The 20,989-nt window shown below is 39.6% G+C and overlaps 1 protein-coding gene across 1 annotated transcript in view; it reads right to left on the bottom strand.

Moving 5' to 3' along the window:
- Nucleotides 1–11,904: 11,904 nt before the first annotated feature.
- DNER (delta/notch like EGF repeat containing) overlaps nucleotides 11,905–20,989 on the bottom strand; it is a 215,930-nt gene continuing 206,845 nt past the window's right edge. Inside the window, 2 exon segments of the mRNA XM_067558948.1 lie at nucleotides 11,905–13,008; nucleotides 18,490–18,736. Of these exon segments, the coding sequence (XP_067415049.1) occupies nucleotides 12,897–13,008; nucleotides 18,490–18,736 (359 nt within the window). The 3' untranslated portion in view covers nucleotides 11,905–12,896.

The following is a 20,989-nucleotide window of genomic DNA, read 5'->3' as shown; positions in this document are numbered from 1 at the left end:
ACTTTGTTTCAATAATTTCAAACTGTTTAGTTTTGATGTCAACCTTTTCAAACTTTTCTTAGTATAAATTAAGATAAATGTCAAAATAGGAAGTTTTTTTCAAACTGAAAAAACAAAACTTTTCATTTTGAAAACATCTAAAACAAGATGTTTTGATAATTTTAAAACTTAAAAAAAAAAAAAAATCTTTTCCAAGTTGGGAAATTACGCAAAATTTACGTTTAGGCATGAACAGTTTCAGTTTAGACAAATCAGCATTTTCTGGCAAACATTTTTCAACAAAAATACCTGCCCAACTCTAAGGAGTACAATAAAGTCACATCGCCTATTTGGTATATGGCAGTAGGCTTTGATACGAGATCAGATTTTTCCTCGGTAAATGAATCATCTGCTAGTTTCTAGCATAAGTAGAAAATGTGATCCAATTTGTACAGGGAACTTGTAGTGTATTTCACAAAGCTAAAAATGTCATCAAAGTATTACAGTATTTACCATCTAAAAGGTCCAATAATCTATTTCTTTCTAAACTGAACAGCACATATCTCAGAGTAAGTGAACCACAGCTATGAGGCATTTTGATTTAAAACGAACATGCATCTCTTTACTGCTAGTTTACCAGCCCATTTTGAATCTCACACGTATTAAAAAATAACAACCCTTGAAAGCTATCAGGAGTTATGCCATCTCAGTGGAATTATCAGATATTCTGGCTGTGGAAATAAAATTGGTGGCAGTGAAAGATGGAAGCAAAACTGATAAACTGCACACCTAATTTAGTGCTTCAAAATCTGTTCCCAGCTTTATCCTTATGAAATTAAATGTAATCTATGTTTTGGGGAAATGCAACATGCTGAGTAACTGAGATAAATTAGCTTGTCACCATCTTTCAAATGTAAAACAATTTAAATTCCAAGTGTATAAGATAAAAGTAGAATGAAAATTATAGACTGATGTGCTGAGTCAAATTGATACTTATTTGTAAAACGTTTTTAATCTAGTTTCGTATATGATGTTTCAATATTGTGACATGCAACAGAAAAGGGAAAGCAATTAAAATAACTGAATTATATACACACACACATGCGCATTCATACACACACCCAAACACACACACAAAAATAGGTGGTGTTAGGGATGCTACAGCCTACATATGTCTTTGGAGACAATTATTCTACATCATGATTATTACTACCTGGTTGCATTCTTCAGACAACAAAGTCAACTGTCTGCTCTGTGTTATAAACACTGATGTCATACAGAAGTACATACAAACAAACATATAATCCTTGCCAAACAAATAACTTTTCAGATTGCTGCAGAGCACCCTTATTTGCACCATGTACTTGAATCTTTTACTAGGCCCCAAGGCCCACTGCACATGGACATTAAACATTTAGCCATGAATAGTCAGCCCAACACTTCCTATCATATATGAGCATCTAAGGCTGAGATCAAGAGCAGTAAGAAAGGGAGGTTTAGACCAAGTGGATTGGAATGGAAACACCCAGTTAAAGCAACATCTGGGAGAGAACGTCTCAGCATAGCAATGTGGCAACGCATCATATTCTAAATCAAGACCTGGTGACACAACATCTCCTTTTTAATGAGACTGCATAAAGGAGAAGTACACAGAAATAAGCTTATGGCTTCCTGTCAGCACTGTCAAGAAATGAAGACAGTTGCCCAGCTGGCTAACTTATTTCCTGTTTTGATAAATTAGGAAGTTTAATGGGGATAAAATTTTGAAACTAAGAAAATCTATAATAGCCAACTCAAGCTGATGGCTGGTGCAAGTCTGCTGTCCCATTACATGAGTATCTATAATGTTTGGAATAAGTGCTGCATTTATGGGTCTGCATACTTAGCTCACAATCTGTCTGCATTCTACTATCCCTCTACAGGGTAATTTCATTACCTCCAGGCAAGGTTCCGGAGCGCATACAGCTGGGTCAGAGTCACCTTTCCCCACAGTTCCTGAGCTGCAGTGAAAATTGCTTAGCCACCGTTAAGGATCAAGGTCACAGGATTAATTTCAGAATATCTTCAGAGGGAAGAATTGGACTCCAAGAGTGGTTAGTTGAGCTGGAACTTCTAGAATAAAGAAATTCTGTTTGGATCCCGACTAGTTCCACTTGTGTTAATGTTTCTTTTATGATTCCTGCAGTTGGCTCCAGGTTATGCTAGTAAAAGAGTGACAAAACTTTGCACTTCGGTAACCCCTTTCCTCTGAGGAGCCAGAAATGCTTTATTTATCATTGAATAAAGAACACCGTGCCCGTGAGGCAGGTATTAGATAAATGTTAGCGTTTGGGAGGTTTTGTTTTGCTCTAGGGTTTCTGTTTTTGTTTTGTGGCTGCCTGCTTCTGGGGTTTGTTTTTTTTTTAAGAATTTGTTTTAATTTAAAATTAAACAAAAACAGACCTGAAATTCACTCCGTGTGTGCTCACCTTCTCAATCCATTTTAGTAGGCACACTGACATTTTAAAAAGATTTAAGAAATAGCATGATGTGTTCATGACTTTCTACATCAAGAGCCAAAACAATGCCAGGTGGAAATTTGCTGAAGGTATTGGAGCGCCACACATTAGGAAACAGGCCCCTCAAGTCCTAATATTCATTACCTATTTCTTTTCTTGAAGTCTGTAGGTAGTCTGATCTGCAGATGAAAGCTGAATAATGGCTCAGAGATTCTGAATCTTGTTTCAGATGCCCAGGAGTATAACATGTAATTCTTATACTGCAGTTGCTAGTAACTACATTGGGTTTTTTTTTAATGATACTTGCAATAGATATTTCAACTCACTTAATACCAGAACTCATATTAAGGCATTAGATGGGCAGACTATTTCAAGAAATGGTGCGTATGCACAAACTAAAAACTTGCCCAGAGGAAGTGGGAAGGAATGTTCAACCAAGTTTGTGCAACTGGGTATACAATGGCTGTCTATAATCAAGATTGTTCCACCATCGCACGAGGCATGAATCATGCTGTACTTCTGGTCTGATATTATCTGTGCTAGTTTTTATGTGACATCCATAAAGCCCACATGCACTAAAATGCAGTGAATGTGGCTGTCAGCTTGAAGAAACTTTCCAAGGACTCTTCTTTCATGGTCATCTGTATTTATGTAAAATGCCTTTCATGTAAGAATCTCAAAGTGCTTTAGGGACATTCATTAGTTCTCACACAGCAAGGAAGGTAAGTGTTACTATACACAATTTGCACTTATAGTAAACTCAAGCACTAAAAGATAGAGGCTTGGTCTACATTTACCCGGCGATTTGGCGGCAGTCGATGGGAGTTACGCAAGCTATGCAGAGTAGCTTGTGTGACTCCCGTCGACTGTTGTGCTTCCCTTCTACGCACCGCCTTCACTGCACTGCGCTGACAGGAACACAGTTCCCATCGACACAGCACTACAGCACCTTACAGGGTGGATTAACAGCATCAACTCCTAGATTGATTGAGCGGGTCTTCACTGACCGCTCAATCGATCCAGATAGGTCGATCTGACAGTGGCGACTTTGCCGCCATCAGTGTAGATGTATCCTAAGTAACTTACTGAAGAACAGTGGCAGATCCAGGAATAGAACACCAGTTGTGGCTTCCTCCTCCTCATACAACAATAATTCTAGGACAATGGTTTTACAAAAACTATGTCTAAGCTTTCCAAAGGGGTCTGCACCTCCATTCAAAATTTGTACGGGGTCCACAGATGAAAAAAGGTTGAAGACCACTGTTCTAGACAAACCTTCCTCACAAGAGTCTGAAGACTGCCTTGTGTACCTCACTGGCACAGCAACAAATATTTAGAATTTAAAAACGCTTAATGTACAATGCAAATGGTTGAGTTTCACAAAGCCTTTTTACTTAAACTAGTAACTGGCCCCGCTGTTGGATTCTGAGAAATGCTGCTTCTCCTTTTTCCCCCAAATGGATAAATCCACATGCCAGCTCCATCTCACCTTGTTTCATTCCAGTCACTGCCCTAATGTTTCAGCAGAAATATTTTGTAATAATATTTCAGCAGGAACATATTCTGTCCCTGTTCTTATAAGAAGGTTTGGACATTTTCCTTCAAGGAAAACATCCAAAATGTTCCTGAATACGATTCTCTCTCTAAACCCCCAAAATGGGGCAAAAGATGATTGTTCTGAAAGAAAGACTCAGTGAAACAGAGGCAAAACTGTGAAGTCATGGCTCAAGACCAGCAAAATGACATGAGGTCAATTTAGGCTGAAAGTGTCATATTCTACCAATGTATTTTTAGGGCATCAATCAACATGATACTTAAGCAGTGGATACCAGGAGCCAAGTCTCAGCAGCGTTCTGCTGGGAAGGTGATTTCTGCTTCCTTTATGTGGTTGCATTCCACAGAGTGTCTTTCTCCAGGGAAAGTGTAAGTGTGAGAAGAGGCTCCACTGTGCCAAGAAATCTGTCACAAGACAAGACCCAGTTTCATCCTGATCTCCTTCAGTAGAGTTTCACATCCAGGCGCTCTTGTGTGAACCTTCATTGGTCCTCATCCTGGGCACAGCTGCATCTTCTCCATAAGACTGTTGTGTCTTGGAGAGGTGAAGAGGGTGAAGCAGTCTTTCCTTCACCTCATAGGGCCCCATCCATTGCATACAACTGAAGAGAGAAGAAAGAATAGAGTCCTATAGGATTTAACCATTAACTAGCGTTGGTTTCAGCATAGGCAACTAACATTGACAGGTATTCCTGCCCCCATTTCCTATGGCTCAGATAAATCTAAATTGCACCTGCTACATACCAAATCCATGTAGTTACACCATACTACTTTCCACTTACCCACTGGGTTTAAATTGGTCAGAAAATGGGGGTAATGTACACCCCAAGTCACATCAGTCCCGAATTTGGCTCAAAGGCCCAGATATTGATCTGTGTTATGCTGGCATAAATTCAGAATAACTCCACTGAAGGCAATTTAAGATGTACATCAGGTCCTTCTCACTCGGCTTTTTAACTGATGGATAAAGCGAATTGTGATGCACTTCACTGTGAGATCAGAATGAGGCCGTCGGCTTTGCTAACAGTGAGAGCGAGAATTCCAAAGCCTGGCTTCCCATAGAATCTCCCAGTGTGGGTTGCTGCAGTCTTGTTGACTCTCCTCCAGGAAGGTGGAAAAGACTGCACAGGCTGAACTGCTGTTTTAATAGCAAGGGCACAGTGCGTGCGACTGCAAAGAAATAGATATGACGAGAATAAGAGCCAAAACCAGCTGCAGATACACAGAACAACCTGGGGGATGGCCATCTTCCTGAATAGTCTCATTTGATTTCAGACTGATCAAAAAGAGTTCCCCTCCCCACTATGTGGGATCTGTAGCAGAAAGTCCAAGGTCAGAGAGCCCCTGCAGATCATCTTCGTTGGATTATTTCTGATCTGCTATTGAAGCAAACCACAATATTGAAGCACAACAGACCAGTTTATTTTCCTAAATGATTCACTTTGCTGCCTGCTCTTCTCAGCTCTTCACATTAAGATGTTTGCTCAACATGTTTGTTTATTTATTTATATTCTTTCACCAATGATTTCCCGAAACAGAGCTTGTTTGGTGGTTTATTTTTCCCTAATGAGGAAGATTATTTATAATAATTGTCTTATTATAAAATCATTAAAAGGAGTTTAAAACTGGAATCCCCACAGATACATAGCAGTCTGGAAACCTGACTTTTGCAGAGAGTTAATGTTTGTCCCCCGTTTTGCACTGCAGAAGTGATATAGGAGAATGAGCCCACACAGCTAATTTATGGGATATTGTTTGTTTCCATTGGTTGATCTGCTCTACATCACAGGAAGTTACCTGCTCCCAGTGCACCTGATTGTAGCTATTCCAAACCCTAAGAAAATGAGCAACAGTAAGAGGAGAAGGGATGTAAAAATAAGGGGTCAGATGTTGGCTTACATGGAAGTCCCTCTAAACTGCAGAAAGGCCCTTAAAGCTGCCCTGAATGGGCAGCCAAGGAGTAGGGAAATATTTAGCTGAGTCTACGCCAACTCCTTTGAGTTTTCGCCATGCCCGCGCACTAAGAGGCATGTCAGGCATTAGAGGGGCCATCTTGGGGCCCCAACTGGTGCACACTGCTATCTAATGATCCTCATAAGCATAATGAGCTCTAGGGTAAGCAATCACAACCTGTAGGCTGCTCTAAATCAGCTGAAAGCCAGTCCTCAGCCAGCCCCATGAGCAGGGTATGGGGTTGCTTTGTGCCCCTCACACCCTACAACGGCAATAAGGTGTGCGCCAGTGCCTGCAGGGATTTAGCCCAAGGGCTCAGGGAATGGAGGGCGGAATGTGCTAATGAAGAGCGTGGGAAAGTAGGAGGAGGATCAGGTCCATTTTTCCATGTTGCTATTTATCATTTATAAGGTTTGTTGCCTTTTCCTCTCTTCCTGCTCACTTTCTCGGTGGAGAGCATGAAAGGGATAATGGGCCACACTGTGCAAATTAGATAAAATCACACCTGTCAAATCCCACATGTGAGATGCCTAGAAGAGTCAGCACTTACCATCATCTTTCCACAGCACTGTGCCAGAAAAGAGGGCAGGGGTCCTGGGAGAGATCTTTTAGAGATCCTTGAACCAGGTGAACTTACTTTCTCTTGTTAAAATATAACCTGGCAATATAATTATACACACGGGAAGAGACCACAGAGACTGAAACCGCCCTCTTCTTATCATGGTTTTCATTTGAGCCCTAAGTGCCCTAGGAAAGAAACTATGTGCCAGGAGAGGCTGATAGTATGGGGCCCAATACGGCACAAAGCTCTCACTGAAGTCAATAATAGGAGGGCGGTGCACAACTAAGATAGCAGAATTGCACCCATGGTCAGTTGGGCGACTAATATTGTGGAGTTTTGCAACATGGCGGAACTAATGAAAGATTTAATTTGGCAACAAGCTTCATTATAACAAACACTTGAACAAGGCCGTGCTGGAGAAACCTGAAGGGAAGATAACCTTGGTCTGCCCATCCTTATGGAGGGCCTATTTCTGCACCCAGTGAATTAAACAATAAAGACATTCCACTATTCAACAAAAACTCAGGATGATCTGGACTGTGTCTAAGTAAGAACAGAATCTCAAAGGCACTCTGGATGATGCAGGGGACAATCTAATAGAGGGTAAAATAGCTCCCCTCACATTTAAAGCTGATATAATAACACAAGCAACGAGTGGATATTTCATTCCACTCCTAATGGAGCAATGTTCAGATGTGCTGGATTTATTCTCATCAAGCGCCCAATGTTATGGAAAGAGAAAAATATACATCTTCTGGGGTATGAGAGCTGCTCAAGCATTTCTCAACAAAGACCTGCTGGAGAAAGGCCAAGCTTTTTTCCCAAAATGAAGATGACAGCACTGAACATACCACAGCTGTAATCTCCGTGAGAGATCTTACTGAACTGGTCAGCTTTTGTCTGACTCCTTCCTGTTGTATCCTTAGGGCCAGATTTTTAAAGGTATTTAGGCATCTAAAGATGCAGAGAGATGCCTTGTAGGATTTGCAAAAGCACCTAACTCCCACTGATTTTCAAAGGTGCCTACGCATAGAAGCCAGTGGAAAATCCGCCTACTAGCTCCATGTGTGTCACTGGGGTTACCTACAATTTATGCCAGTGTAAATGACAGAAGACACAGACTCGTGATATTTTCATGTGTGTTAACTCAGACATGGATTCATATTAGATTAGACTTATCTTAGAGGGATACGGTGAGTGAGGTAATATCTTGTATTGGACCACCTGTTGGTGAAAGAGACATGTTTTCAAGCTCCACAGAGCTCGTCTTTAGGTCTAATCTTGGCAGGGAGTGACCACGACCTGATTTTAACCACTTGCAAATCACCCTGGAGTAACAGCCCTTAATCCTGAGGCCACTCTGAGCCTGTTGCTTGGTTACTCTGATAATACGGAAATGTTAGAGAAATAAACAGCATTTACAGAGGCTTTTATCTCACCCAAATACTTACCCAGCATCCCAGTAAGTTCTGAAGGAATTCCACAGCACTCTCCCTCCTTCCTCTTAGTTAATGTCCCTCCAAACAGTGGCTCATCTGAGGGAATTATTATTTGATAGCAATGCAATTAGAAATTTAAACAGGCATTATTTGTGTTCTATTCCCTACTTAGAGTAGTGCTATATCCTGCCTCCTGTTGCTCACAGGATGTTAATGCAGATGCTTAGCTACCTATACATGCTCTACTATTTTTAATATTACAACATGTTTCTAAAGCACCCCCTCATTTAATATAATAGCAAGGTAGAGCGGTAGCCCTTAATGTGTCGACTGCCTTCAACGTGTAACAGCTAGCCTGTGCAAACTGCATGCAGGCCAGAGTAAGGAACAATGGCGAGCTCCCCCCCCCCACCCTTGGAGAAGCTCAGAGAGCTAGTTTGCCTCAGGCAGGCAGAATTCTTTTCATTCAGGGGGGGTGTGCTTAGCCCTTCAAGGGCTGTTTACTCCCCACCCACTGCAGGGTAGATTATCTCCCTTGGGCTGTAGGAAAGGAGCAGTCCCAGTATCTGCAAAGTGCAAGGATTGCAAATGTGGCTGGCCCTCACACGGCCCTTGCAAGATGAGGACAAAGGCTCCATGTGCCTCAGACCTTAATTAAGTACATGCAGTTAGATAACCCCAGTATTTAAATACCCGAAGTATTTCCTGTAGTAAAGACAGATCTGCGCTAGGGCAGATTGCAGCTATAGAGCTAACCTCATCATTTACCTTAGACAAAACTGCATGAATGGGGTCACTGCTGTGTATTGTAATGTTGGTCCTTTAGATCTATTTTTAAATACCACAGCTATTATATGGCCATTGTGCTCATCTGTTTTGCCCCTTCGCCTCTTAGTTTTGCACTTGCATTCTGCTGCAATTATTCCAACCACAGGGACGAGGCTACATATTGCATTCCTCCCTGAGTATTGTTTTTGGCCATACGCAGTATAAAGATTAAAACTGAACATGAGCCTTTGTCAGTGTGTATGTAACAATATTAAGCCATGTACTGAATACAAATGTCACCGCACCCAATAAGGTGAGTAAGAATTATACCGTTGGGAAAAACAAGCCCAGGGATGTTTTCCTCTATTTATGCAGAGTGGAGAACAAATATTTGTAGGCAAAATTTGGAGAGTGTGTCAAAGTGGAGAGAGCCGGTTCAGAGCACACTCAGGTTCTGTAGGTTGAGAAGGCATGGAGCAGCACATAAAGTATATTCCCCTCAGCACATGGTGGATTTGCAATAGGAAATCTGTGTAAAAGTTAACATTTCTCCAAAGAAACATTAAACCCCTCTCACTTTGAGGAAATTACTAGTGCACTTCCCCAGCCCCAGAAAAGCATGATGAGGCAGACAGAGAGACTAAGTGACTGGCCCAAATCAGCATCAGCACTTGGATGAGAACCCTGGAAAGGTTTCTGCCCTCCAGGTCTGTGGTCACTTTGGAAGCCCCTCACAAATGTTTCTGAAATGCAGATATATGCACAGCACGCATATAGGATGCTGTCAGAGTTTAAGAAAAATAAATGGAAAGAAGCTAAAGTAATTTCTAAAGCAATTCATGAGCAGCACAGGATGATTTACAGAAGCTAGAGGCGCCATGTTCACAGAAAGCTAGGCTCCTTGCAAATTACTTATCTTTCAGATCAGTTACTTGGGAGAGATACAGAATGGTTTAGAATCATTATCAAGGAATGATTTGTATTCAGAGAGGCTATTGCTCATTGCAACATCTCCCTTGTAAAATACAGATGATTAAGTAGTACACTTCTTCAAAGGATAGAAGGTTGCTTGTTTCCACACTCACATATAGATTCTCAGATTTAATAAAGAAAAGCCAGTATTTTTATTATTGCAGGGATTAAAATTCTAAGAACTATTATTTCCTTTATATTTATTTGGTAAATCATTTAAAAATCAAATACCCTCTAAAAGGGTCTGATAACAGAAAAGCTGCCCCTCCATGGCCTCTGGAGAGCACTGCTCCTGTGAGGGTCTCCCAAACCATGACTGCACTTGGAATGCCCCAGCAATAAGCACCTCCAAACCATGCTGGAAGGAGTGGAACAAGGAATTGCAGATTTTGTAGGTATGCAAAACAGGGAGCCAGACATCTGCCCAGTTTGTATGTGCAAACTGTTATGATTGTGCATGCAAAATTTCACTTCCAAACTTAGCTGCTGGTTTTAGATCATTCAGTCGTTTAGGTCATTAAGTCTCTTTCTGAAAGTTACTGGCTTAGCCAAAATTCAGTAAAATCTATTTTATTAGTTACAAGGGTGCAGTGGAGTTTGGATTTTTAATGTGTATTTGGCATTTATATAACTCAAATGGTTTTGGTCTTATTAACATGTAGATTTACAGTTCAGTAGATCCTGACAATGACTACTTACTTAGTCCATTTAGAAAGCAAGTTACGATGTTTCATATTAGCAGAGAGAACTGACATTTGTACATGCTACATTTTTGTTTTGCTTTGCTTCCCTTCTTTTTCTCACATGCTTTAAAAATTTGACTTGCTCCTGCTGTATTTATTCTCTCTTCACTATTTTTAGTTTTTGGACTAAAATGTAATCTGTACATTTTAAATACAGCCCACCCCACCCCCGCATTTTAATTCACCAAAATAATATGTCCACATTCTGCCTGTATGTTAGTGTAAGAAGCAGAAAATAGATTGGATCTCTTCCAATGGATGCAACTGGAAACAGTAAAAACAAGGAATTCACAACTCAGAGAACCAGACCAGATATGCTCCAACCACTAATAAAAATATTAAAACGGGGCAGTTACGTATCTGCCTTCTTGACTGATTATATTTCATTTGTCATTAAGGGCAAATTATGGAGCCTACAGCAGTGGCTGAACTCCGGGGATCTCTGTGTTAGTTGAGGTGGGTGAAACAATCCCCAGGGCTGCCATTGGCCCTTTGTGGGACACATCTACTAGCCAGCAGACCATACTCCCTCTGGGATGAAAAACTCACTGGTGCAAGAGCACTGCCAATTCCCCGTTCCTTGCAAGGGAGAGCTGGGATCGAGATTCACCCCCATTCTATGCTCCCACGCAGCAGAGGGCAGGATCTTCTTTTGATTTATCAGAACATAATTTGGAGGGCAGTGATTTGTTTCTCACTGTTCACAGATGTGAGGAACTAATAGCGCTGGCTGAAGTCAGACAGTGAACAGGCATTGTGCAAATTTCTCCAGGCAGTTACGCCACATCCTCTCAATCCTGATGTGGACACCTCGCTATGCCAATAGTGGGCTTCTCTTAAGTGCAGAGTGAAAGTCACACCGAATTCTATAACTGCATATTTCTGTGGCTGCCCATGTGGAATGAATTGGCAGACTGAGGCCTGGTTTACAAGCACTGTGTTCATTCTGCTTTGGAAAGCTCAAATTAGGATCGCCACCTTTCACATTGCAGGCAAAACTGGAAACCCCATGTTTCTGTTCCTAGGTTTGATCTATGTCCCACTGAACTCTTGCCTTGTCCCAAATTTTAATGCGTTAATTTCTAGAGCTGACTGGATGACAATTCCATTTCACAGTAACTTCTGAAGTTTCAAAATTTGATGGTGTGTATGCATGTACTGGCCCAGGACATGAGATATCCAGGTTCAAGTCGCTGCTCTGCTTGACTGAGAGCAGAGATTTTCATCCCAGGTCACTCTGAATCAAGCAGAGAAAGACCTTGAACCTGGCCACATCCCAGGCCAGTGCCCTAACCACCACACTGTAAAGTGCAACACACACACACACACTCTCTTTCTCTCTCTCTCTTGCTCACTCACACTTGTTTCAGGTCCTTTCAAATGTAGAGACTTTGTGTAACTTGAAATGCAGGAAAATGGACAGATCAGATGCAACCTTGACTTGATAACATTTATTTAATATTTTCTGAAATAAGCAAGAATTTGAAGAAGCACATAAGCAATCAAAGGCAGCCACAGAAAAACTATACTGTGTATAAATAAGATGCACCATGAGAAATACACCATACTGAATGAAACAGTAATGTACATTAACAACCTTTGAGAAACAAACAACTCAAACTACAGGCTTAGTTTACTCACAATATAAAAACCTTGACTTTTAAAGAAAAATATAGATTCAATCCAATACTAGGGCCAGAGCCTGCATACACTGAAGTCAACGGCAGTTTTGCCACTGATTTCAATGGTTTCAGGATCAGGTCCTTAGTTTGCCTTCACAGGCACTTTAATTATATATTATTTTTACAAGGCCTACCTTGAATACTATTACAAAAATGATAAAACATCAACTCAAAAGTATGTTTCAGCAACTTCCAGAAAAATAATGCAGAAATAGGTTATCTATCCATGCACGGAATAAGTCAAAAGCTAATTCATTCAGGTTAGGAATAATAAATTTTACTAATTTCTTTTTCACAACACAAACATTTTAGACTTTCCTTTTAATTAATGGATATATTATGCATCATATTATTTTTCACTTTTTCCTATCTCTACCGAGAAAGCTGGCACTGAAATGTCAAAAAGGAACTCTTCCTTGAATAAACTTACTATATTCTGCTCTGTAACAACCACAGAAATTCATCTGGGTTTATCAATAGTGTCTACCATGAAAAAAGAATACACTATTATAAGCTAACAATTTATAGAGCTGAGGGTACATTAAAATGTAATCCATGAGTTTCAAGCACTCAGTTTTAAAATATTTTTTTCAGACTAAAAGCTGCAGAAAATTAGTTCTTAAATATTCTACAGAAAATTCTGAAACATCTAACATTTTAAATTTCTCACGCTTTCTTCTTAAAAATATTTAAATTAGTTTAGTAGCCCATCCTTTTGAAAAATAATCCGAAAAAGATACGATCGATTACAAATCTTTTGTTTTAATTAGCGTGACCAAAGGTTTGTCATCAGGGCTGTAATCTTCATAAGCAATGGGAGTTGCATCGTACATTGCAGGTCGGGATTTCTTTCCAAACCTAAAATAAGAATATAAAAAAGGCTTTGGTGACAAACAGAAGCATGTACACATTAATTGTAATAATCCATTGATTCATGGCTCACTGTCAGAAAAACTTTAGGGGAAACTGTAAATTCTAAACCATATTGTAGTATTTCTTGCATTCAATAGTGAAAACACAGAGAGATCTATCACTGGAATGTTTGAACTATATGGATCCCAGAAACCAGAAGCAGATTCTTCATCCCAAGTCATTGAGGGTTTTATGACTGAATTCAATAGAATCAAAATCAGACACTAAGGATGAAATCCTAGCTCTGTTGAAATCACTGGAGACGCACTCACTGACTACAATGGACCCAGAATTTCACTTTAAGAGAATAACACTTCCAAACAACATTGAGGTTTCCTGATGTCATATGACACAGTTACCACACACCTTTCATTGTTTCTTCCCCCTCTTCGGAAATAGATAAAATTGTATAGTCAGGTCCAATTGTGAACTGGCAGATGAAGTGTCAAATAATTCAACTGGTACGGTTTTACTGACTAGATATATCCATTTGAGAGGCAGGTTGAAACTGCCAAGATTCTATCCAAATTTGGAATGCTGATAAAACATGAATGCCTTTTAGTGTATCGCTCTCATGAACATTTATTAAATATGCTGTAGATATGACTTGACAGTAGAAAAATGCCTTCAGAAATAGTTATTTCTAAGTAACTGTAGGGGTTTTAAATAAAGAAATAGAATAATAAGGATAAAGAGATAGAGAAGACCACAAGTCTATTTTTCTTACAGGGCTCCACCACGTAAGACTCTGAAAGTGACATAGAATGCCTTACCTACAAGATATTCCTCTAATTTTAGACTCTCATTTAGTTCCTTTCATGCATACAAACATTAGCTTTACACTGAGAAAGACAAGGTATATGAGGTAATAACTTGTTGGTAGGAGGGACAAGCTTTTAAGCTTTACATAGTTCTTCCTCAGGCCTGAAAACGGTAGCTAGAGCATCTCTGCTACTGTAAGCTATTCACATTGGAAATTGTGACTTAGAAATTGTGAGTTTTGAAGACTTCATCCTGGGAAACAGTGATACTGAAAAAGACTTGGAGGTTGTGATGGATAATCAGCTGAACGGGGGTTCCCAGTGTGCCTCTGTGGCCAAAAGGGCTAATGTGATCCTTGAACATATTAACATGGGAATACTGGGAAGTAGTAGAGAGATTATTTTATTTCTGTATTTGGTACTGCTGTGGCCACTGCTGGAATATTGTCCCGGTCCAGTTCTAGTGTCTGCACTTCAGGAAAGATGTTGATAAATTAGAGAGGGTTCAGAGAAGAGCCTCAAGAACGATTAAAAGACTGGAAAACATGATTTACAGTGATAAACTCAAGGAATTAAATCTATTTTGCTTATCAAAGAGAAGATTAAGGGTTGACTGATCACAGTCTATATGTATTTACATGGAGAACATAAATTTGATAACAGAGGGCTCTTCAATCTAGCAGACAAAGGTATAACAAGATCCTGTGGCTGGAAGTTGAAATTAGACAAATTCAGACTAGAAATAAGGCACATATTTTACTAGTGAGGATAATTACCATTGGAACAACTTACCAATGGTATGGTTTATTCTCCATCACTGAGAATTTTTAAATCAAGATTGGATGTTTTTCTAAATTGGATGTTCTATTTTAACCACAGCTATAGGACTTGAAGAAGTAATTAATATCGGGGAGTCCTGTGTTATGAAAGACATCAGACTAAATGAACAAGTTTCCTTCCAGACTTAAAATCCTTGAACTAAAATGTTCTAGTAATATTTCCCTTCTTTTTGCACACTGATGCTTCTACACCCTTTTCTCCACTTTGCATACCTGTACAGCATAGGACTAGATCCAATATGCTGATCTAGATATTTGCACTTAGAATTGTGCATCAGCTACTAAACGGGACCGTTAAATGTGACCTACCCCTGTTACTTGATCAGTCACAACCTAAGAGATAGGTGTAAGAGTTCGGACAAAACATATGAAACTGGAAAGACCTTGGCAAGGCAGTTGGAAAAAAACGAAAAGACAATCTTGAGTATAAAATTTTCTATTGACTAGGAGCCTATTATTCCCTGTACGTATACCTACTATTGATTCTGATAAAAATTACACACTTAAAGAATACATCCTTCATTTGACATCCACCCACACATGTATATATAAAGAGTACCAAGGCCTACATTTTCCAAAGTGAGTAGTGATTGTGTCTCAACTGTGACACCTTAAAGGGGCCTGATTTTCAGAAAGTGCTGAGAATCTGTTCTTTGGATATCAGGCTCTTTTAATGCATCTCAAATTGAGCACCTAAAACAAGTCACTTTTGAAAATTTAAGACTTGGTATTCTCAATATATATACACATGTCTGTGTAAAAATCAACTATGAAATTGTGGTTCCTCTCCTTTTCTGATAGTGCCAATTTATACTGCTTTCTATGCTTCTGAAAAACTGAAATAAAGACTGCAGTCTGTACTCTAAATCTCAGAAAAGTACCAGCTTGGCAGCTCTACACAGTGTCGCTGTCAGATTTATCAAATCTTGGGACCTGGTCTGTTTGTTGGAGGTCTTTCCTTTCCCTATGTGGATTGCTCTGAATTAATCTCTGCATAGTGCCAAGGAAGGCCTTTTAATATAACCAGCGAGAGTCAAGGTGAATGAGCTCATAAAAAAGCCTTTAGACTGGGAATGCATTCATACATGTTTTTGAGGCCTGCATTCAGTAGTTAAAGAGAGAGAGAGAGAGAGAGAGAGAGAGAACTGCTAGAACCTGTAAATAAAAAGGACCTTTATTTGTATTTTTGTGAAAAATATTCTAGTTAATGTCAATGAAAAGGAATATTTGGATTGCAAATAATACTTGTGTGCTGCCAAAAAAGGAAAATGAGAAATAAATAATTTTATGCTATATAAAAATCTTTTCCCTCGCATCAGTCAACAACTTGCACTGAAAATCGTTTGAGTCAAGATGAATGAGCTTATAAAAAAGACTTTAGATTGGGGCATTGAACCACAAAGTGTTCTCTGCCCTCCACTGGGGCTGGAGGAGCAGTTACCTTGCCACGCACTTTCTTCTCAATCCCCAAAGAGGTTGGTGCGAGAATGAACATCCAGCACCCCTGGAAGATAAAGTTCTAGAGGGAAGGTTACAGACACCAGGCGAATTCCTCCCCATCTAAGATAACATCACAGGAAAGAGAAGGCCCTACAACAGTAGGCTATGAGTGGAAGAGATGCTAGACAGGGTAGGGAAGGAAGCTCCAAGAAGGGGATGAGCAAGCACTATACTTGGGACACTCCAAACACTATTCCGAAACATTCAGCTGCTAAGAACAGCACCAGCAGCAAGAACAATTTTTATTTGGATTCCATATCTCTACTGTACAGAAGGCTTCAAGATTCTCTTTAAATGTTACCAATGGCCACTTTTCCTTACTCTATTGCATCGAGAATGAACAATGTAAAAATCTGGGAAAATATGGCCACCAATCACACCATTGCTAAATCATTCTTTTGCCTGGCATACTAATGGTTCCAGTATTCAGATCCTGATTTTGATCTCACTTATACGGGGGTAAATCAGAGTAACTCCAGAGAAGTCAGTAGACTTACTCTGCCATAAAGCAAAATCAAACTTAAGCCCTCCATGTTTAGGACACTGAGTTGGAATTCATGTTAGTCAAGCAAACAAATAATTAAATGACACATACCACGATGCTGATTCCTTTTACTGGACTGATTACAGAACAAGAAAGTCAAGTATTCCAGGATCAGTGGGGGTGATTCCAGTTTCACACACACTCATTTTATGCCTGTCTACTCCATTCTCTTCAGTGGAAACACTTCAGGTCCACAGTGTCATAAGCAACAAGAGAATCATGCCAGAAGAGTCATCATCAATGCATGGTAATTGAAGAAAGCAATGGGATTCAGTCCTGAGCCTCCTTTTGTTCTATTTGTGCCATAGGAGGAATCCTCCATGGGTATGAAGATGGCATAGCTGCCTCCTATACCATCCACTATACAGCTCCTGCTGCAGGGGGTGTGTTGGGGCAGGAAAGGAGGATGGACAGGGTAGGCTTCATTTCAGCAATCCCTGACTGGTATATGGCTCCTAGCAGGTAGTAGGCAGCAGGCAGGAGGAATGGCCAAAAGATGGAAGGAAAGTGGGGTTCTCTGGAAAGCCAGGAGCCAAGAAGTAACCATGGTGAGCAAACAAGGTGAGGAGCTCCTGTCATCACTTGACCTAATTTAATCCTGTTTAATGACTGGTACTGACTTTTATCACTAATCCCTGGCAGTCACTGATCACATACAATGCATGCGACGTATCATTAGTTGTTCTGTCCATTATTTGGCTTCTGTTTTAGCTGCAGGCAAACACCATTTCCAGTTCTTATTTGGCTGCCTACTGAAATTAAACATTCAGTTTATACACGTCTACTTTAAACAGCAAATGTTTTCTTCTGTTTGTTAAATCAGCACTGGATGGAATCAGCAGGATGGAAACTGATTTACAGACTAATACAATGGCCTTCCATGCTGATGGTATCAGCAAGATACCTGTCATTACTATCTCACAAACTACATGTTTTAATCTCAAATACATTTCATTCATTAATTATATTTAGAGTGCTGTGTTGAACAAAATGCATGCAACTTTCTTTTAAAAAGCTTTTCAAATTAATCTATCTTGCATCTACCACAATGGTATGTGACTGACTCACAACTATTAAAGGATTTATCCTCACAATACTCTTGCAAGGCAGATATGAATTATCCCCATTCTGTGGATAGAAAAACAGAGGCACAGAAAGTTTAAATGACTTGGCCAGGATCACATCGGGAATCTGTGGCAGAGGTGGGCACTGATCCCAGATTGCCTGAGTCCTGGTCCAATGATTTAATCACAAATATCAACCACTGACATTTTGATGAATTATTTAGGAATATTTTGTTTTGTTAGGTGTCAAAATAATTTTGAAAAGTATGTGCAACAATACAAATAAAATGTTCCCAAATGCATTATTTATTATTACCCAAAGCACATGCAACATAAAGTATGGAATTTTGATATGTTGATTTTGAAATGTGGAAATATAATGAGAAGAATAGAAACTTACAAAATAAAAAAAGAATACTTGCACACTCCCCAAGCTGTGACACCTTATAAAGTGGTGTAAAGAGAAAGATTCAGCTCTCAATTAAGCTGCATAAATCCAGAGTAACTCCATTGCCTTTAACGGAGCTGCACTAGATTCACACAGTTTAACAGACACACAGACCATAGCCCACATATAATGATGAGAAATTAAAGTAATGCTAAATTTTCATTTGGAAGTAGAACATCCTTTATATTAGCCGCTACCATGTTACTACACAAGAATTTGAAGTACATATAGCAAAGGGACTCCATTTACTTTCACTTTCCTAACAACAAACCTGGCATGTCGGATAGAAGCAATTGCGCTACTAAATTCACTGTCGATGCTTCTACAGTTGTAGAACTCCTCATAGGCTGGCCTTGAAGAACCTTGGTATTCAATGCGGCTGATGCGACATATCCCCACAATCAGAATGATCAGCATAAGAACAAATGCGACACAGAGGGCTCCAATTATGATGTAGAGGGAGTGACGAGGCATATTTGTTAGACTCTCTGCCATGTGCCCAGACTTCCACTGCAGATCTGGCAATGATAAATAAATAAACACAGACATACATAAATGAAGGGATTGTTATTTTATATTCTTCCTGCTGAATAGAAGGTTTGGGTACATTCATTTCCAATATATTCTACTTTAAAATTATATTTTACATTTGAGGCTCAGTTGTGGATATAGTTGTATTTATTGTGCTGTAAATACCAATATCACAAAATCTGAAGGACCCTGTAACTGCTGATTGATGATCATCAGTTGCAATGGATACAAGAGCAGGGTTCTAATTACCAGCTCTGCCATGATTTGCTCTATAAACTTGAGCAAATCACCTAACTGCTCTGTACCTCCGTTTTCCCATCTGTGAGATGATATTAACTCTACTTTCATAGTTTATTCATAGTTTTCAAAGTCAGAAGGAAGCATTAGATCTTCTAGTTTGTCCTCCTGTATAAAACTAAGTTCACAGAATTCCACACAACTACCCTGGGATTGAGCCTAATAGATTATGTTTGACTGAATCATGTCTTCCAGAAAGGTATCTAGTCTTGATCTGAAGACTTCTAGAGATGGAGAATCCACCACTTCCCTTGGTAGTTTGTTCAATGGTTTATCACCCTCACTGTTAAAAATTGATGTGTGACTTCTAATTTGAATTTGTCTGGCTTTAACTTCTGGTCATTCTTATGATTTTCTCTGCTAGATTAAAGTCCTTTAGTACCTGACATTTGCTCCCTGTGAATGTACTTCTACACCATAATCAAATCACCTCTCAAACAGATTAAGTTCTTTAAGTCTTTTGCTGTAAGGCATTTTCTCTAGCTCTTGAATCATTTTTTGGCTCTTTTCTGCATCCTCACTAATTTTTCAACAGCTGTTTAAAAATGTGGGCACCAGAACTATATGCAGTATCAGTGTCACCAATGCTATCTGCAATGGTAAAATCACGCCTCTACTTCCATGCACTACTCCCTTGTTTATACATCTAAGGGCATTTCCCCTGTTTGCCATGTCATTTCACGGGAACCTCATACTGTATTGTCCAAAACGTCCCCTAAACACTGTTTTCAGCGTTGCTGGTTTCCAGGATAAAGCCCCGCATTCTGGAGATATGGCCTGCACTCTTTGTATCTAGATTTACGACTTTGCATTTGGCTGTATCAAAATGCATTTTGTTTGAATGGATCCAACTTACCAGATCACTCTATATGACTTGCCCTGTCCTCATCATTATTTACCATTCTTTGTAATGATCTTTGTGTCATCTGCAAGTATTATCAGCAGTGATTTGTATTTACTTCCAGATCATGCTTCAGATCTTCTTGCTCAAGAGCTTTGAAACACTCAAATTTAAAGTGGTACATAAAAATGACAGCTGTTATTACTTCACTTGCAAAAATAAGAATCATCTTTGGACACAATTAAAAAATTTAAATGACTCCTTGTTGAAGAATTGTTTTAGGGCAAAACAACTGCAAACACTGGTAAAAGAGGCTCCCTGGGTGGAGTAACTTTCTCATTGATTTATGAGAATATACCTCATAGGAATTGCAAAAAATTAAAGACCAACTATTAAACTATTAAGTCATTCAAGCAGTGAAATATACAGCAATAAACAAGTAGAATGTACTTGATTACAGGCAACCCAGATTCTGAGCTTCCCATGCTTTCTATACAAGCAAGCAAAAAGGAACAGTTCTTAAATCTCTGAAACACATCCCAGGAGACTACAGTTGTCTGTCCTGATAAAATAAGTGGGATTCACTTGAAAAGAAAGCATTTCAGTACTCCCTGTGTGAGATCCAGATAAGGAGACAGCATAGCCCTGTTGTATCCTCACATTAGACTGATGCCTTTTAACACAAACCTATTATTTTTGCATCAAAATATTTCCACTTCGTTTCAGCTATTTAACCCATCAGGAAATCACATAAAGGTGACCAAGTCTCTGCATGTTCTATGTTGGGTGATTGGGCTGTAAGTCAATAGATTTGGTTTGATAATACAGTCAAAGATTCATTTAGGGCCAGACTGTTCCTGGCCCTTACAGAGGTACATGAGGGAGGCGAGGTGGAAGGATCCACTGCAATTGCAGTCCTTGTGTGGAAGGGGAAAAACTGCTCCCTTCCTTACCCTCCTAGGTGCATGGTGCCCCAAAGGGACAAGGAGGTTAGATCCTGGCTTTAGCTCCCTACATATAAACAACTGGCTGATCACATTGAATAAGCTGGACCTCATAAAGGGGTTGCAGTACCGAAGATGCATAGATTGTGCACCCCTGG

This window comes from Emydura macquarii, unplaced genomic scaffold (assembly GCF_026122565.2).
Source record: "Emydura macquarii macquarii isolate MOO-44397 ecotype Brisbane River unplaced genomic scaffold, CSIRO-AGI_Emac_v2 contig_18, whole genome shotgun sequence".
NCBI classification, from domain to species: domain Eukaryota; kingdom Metazoa; phylum Chordata; order Testudines; family Chelidae; genus Emydura; species Emydura macquarii.
Note: the sequence above shows the minus strand (reverse complement) of the source record. Positions and strands in the feature narration are given on the sequence as shown.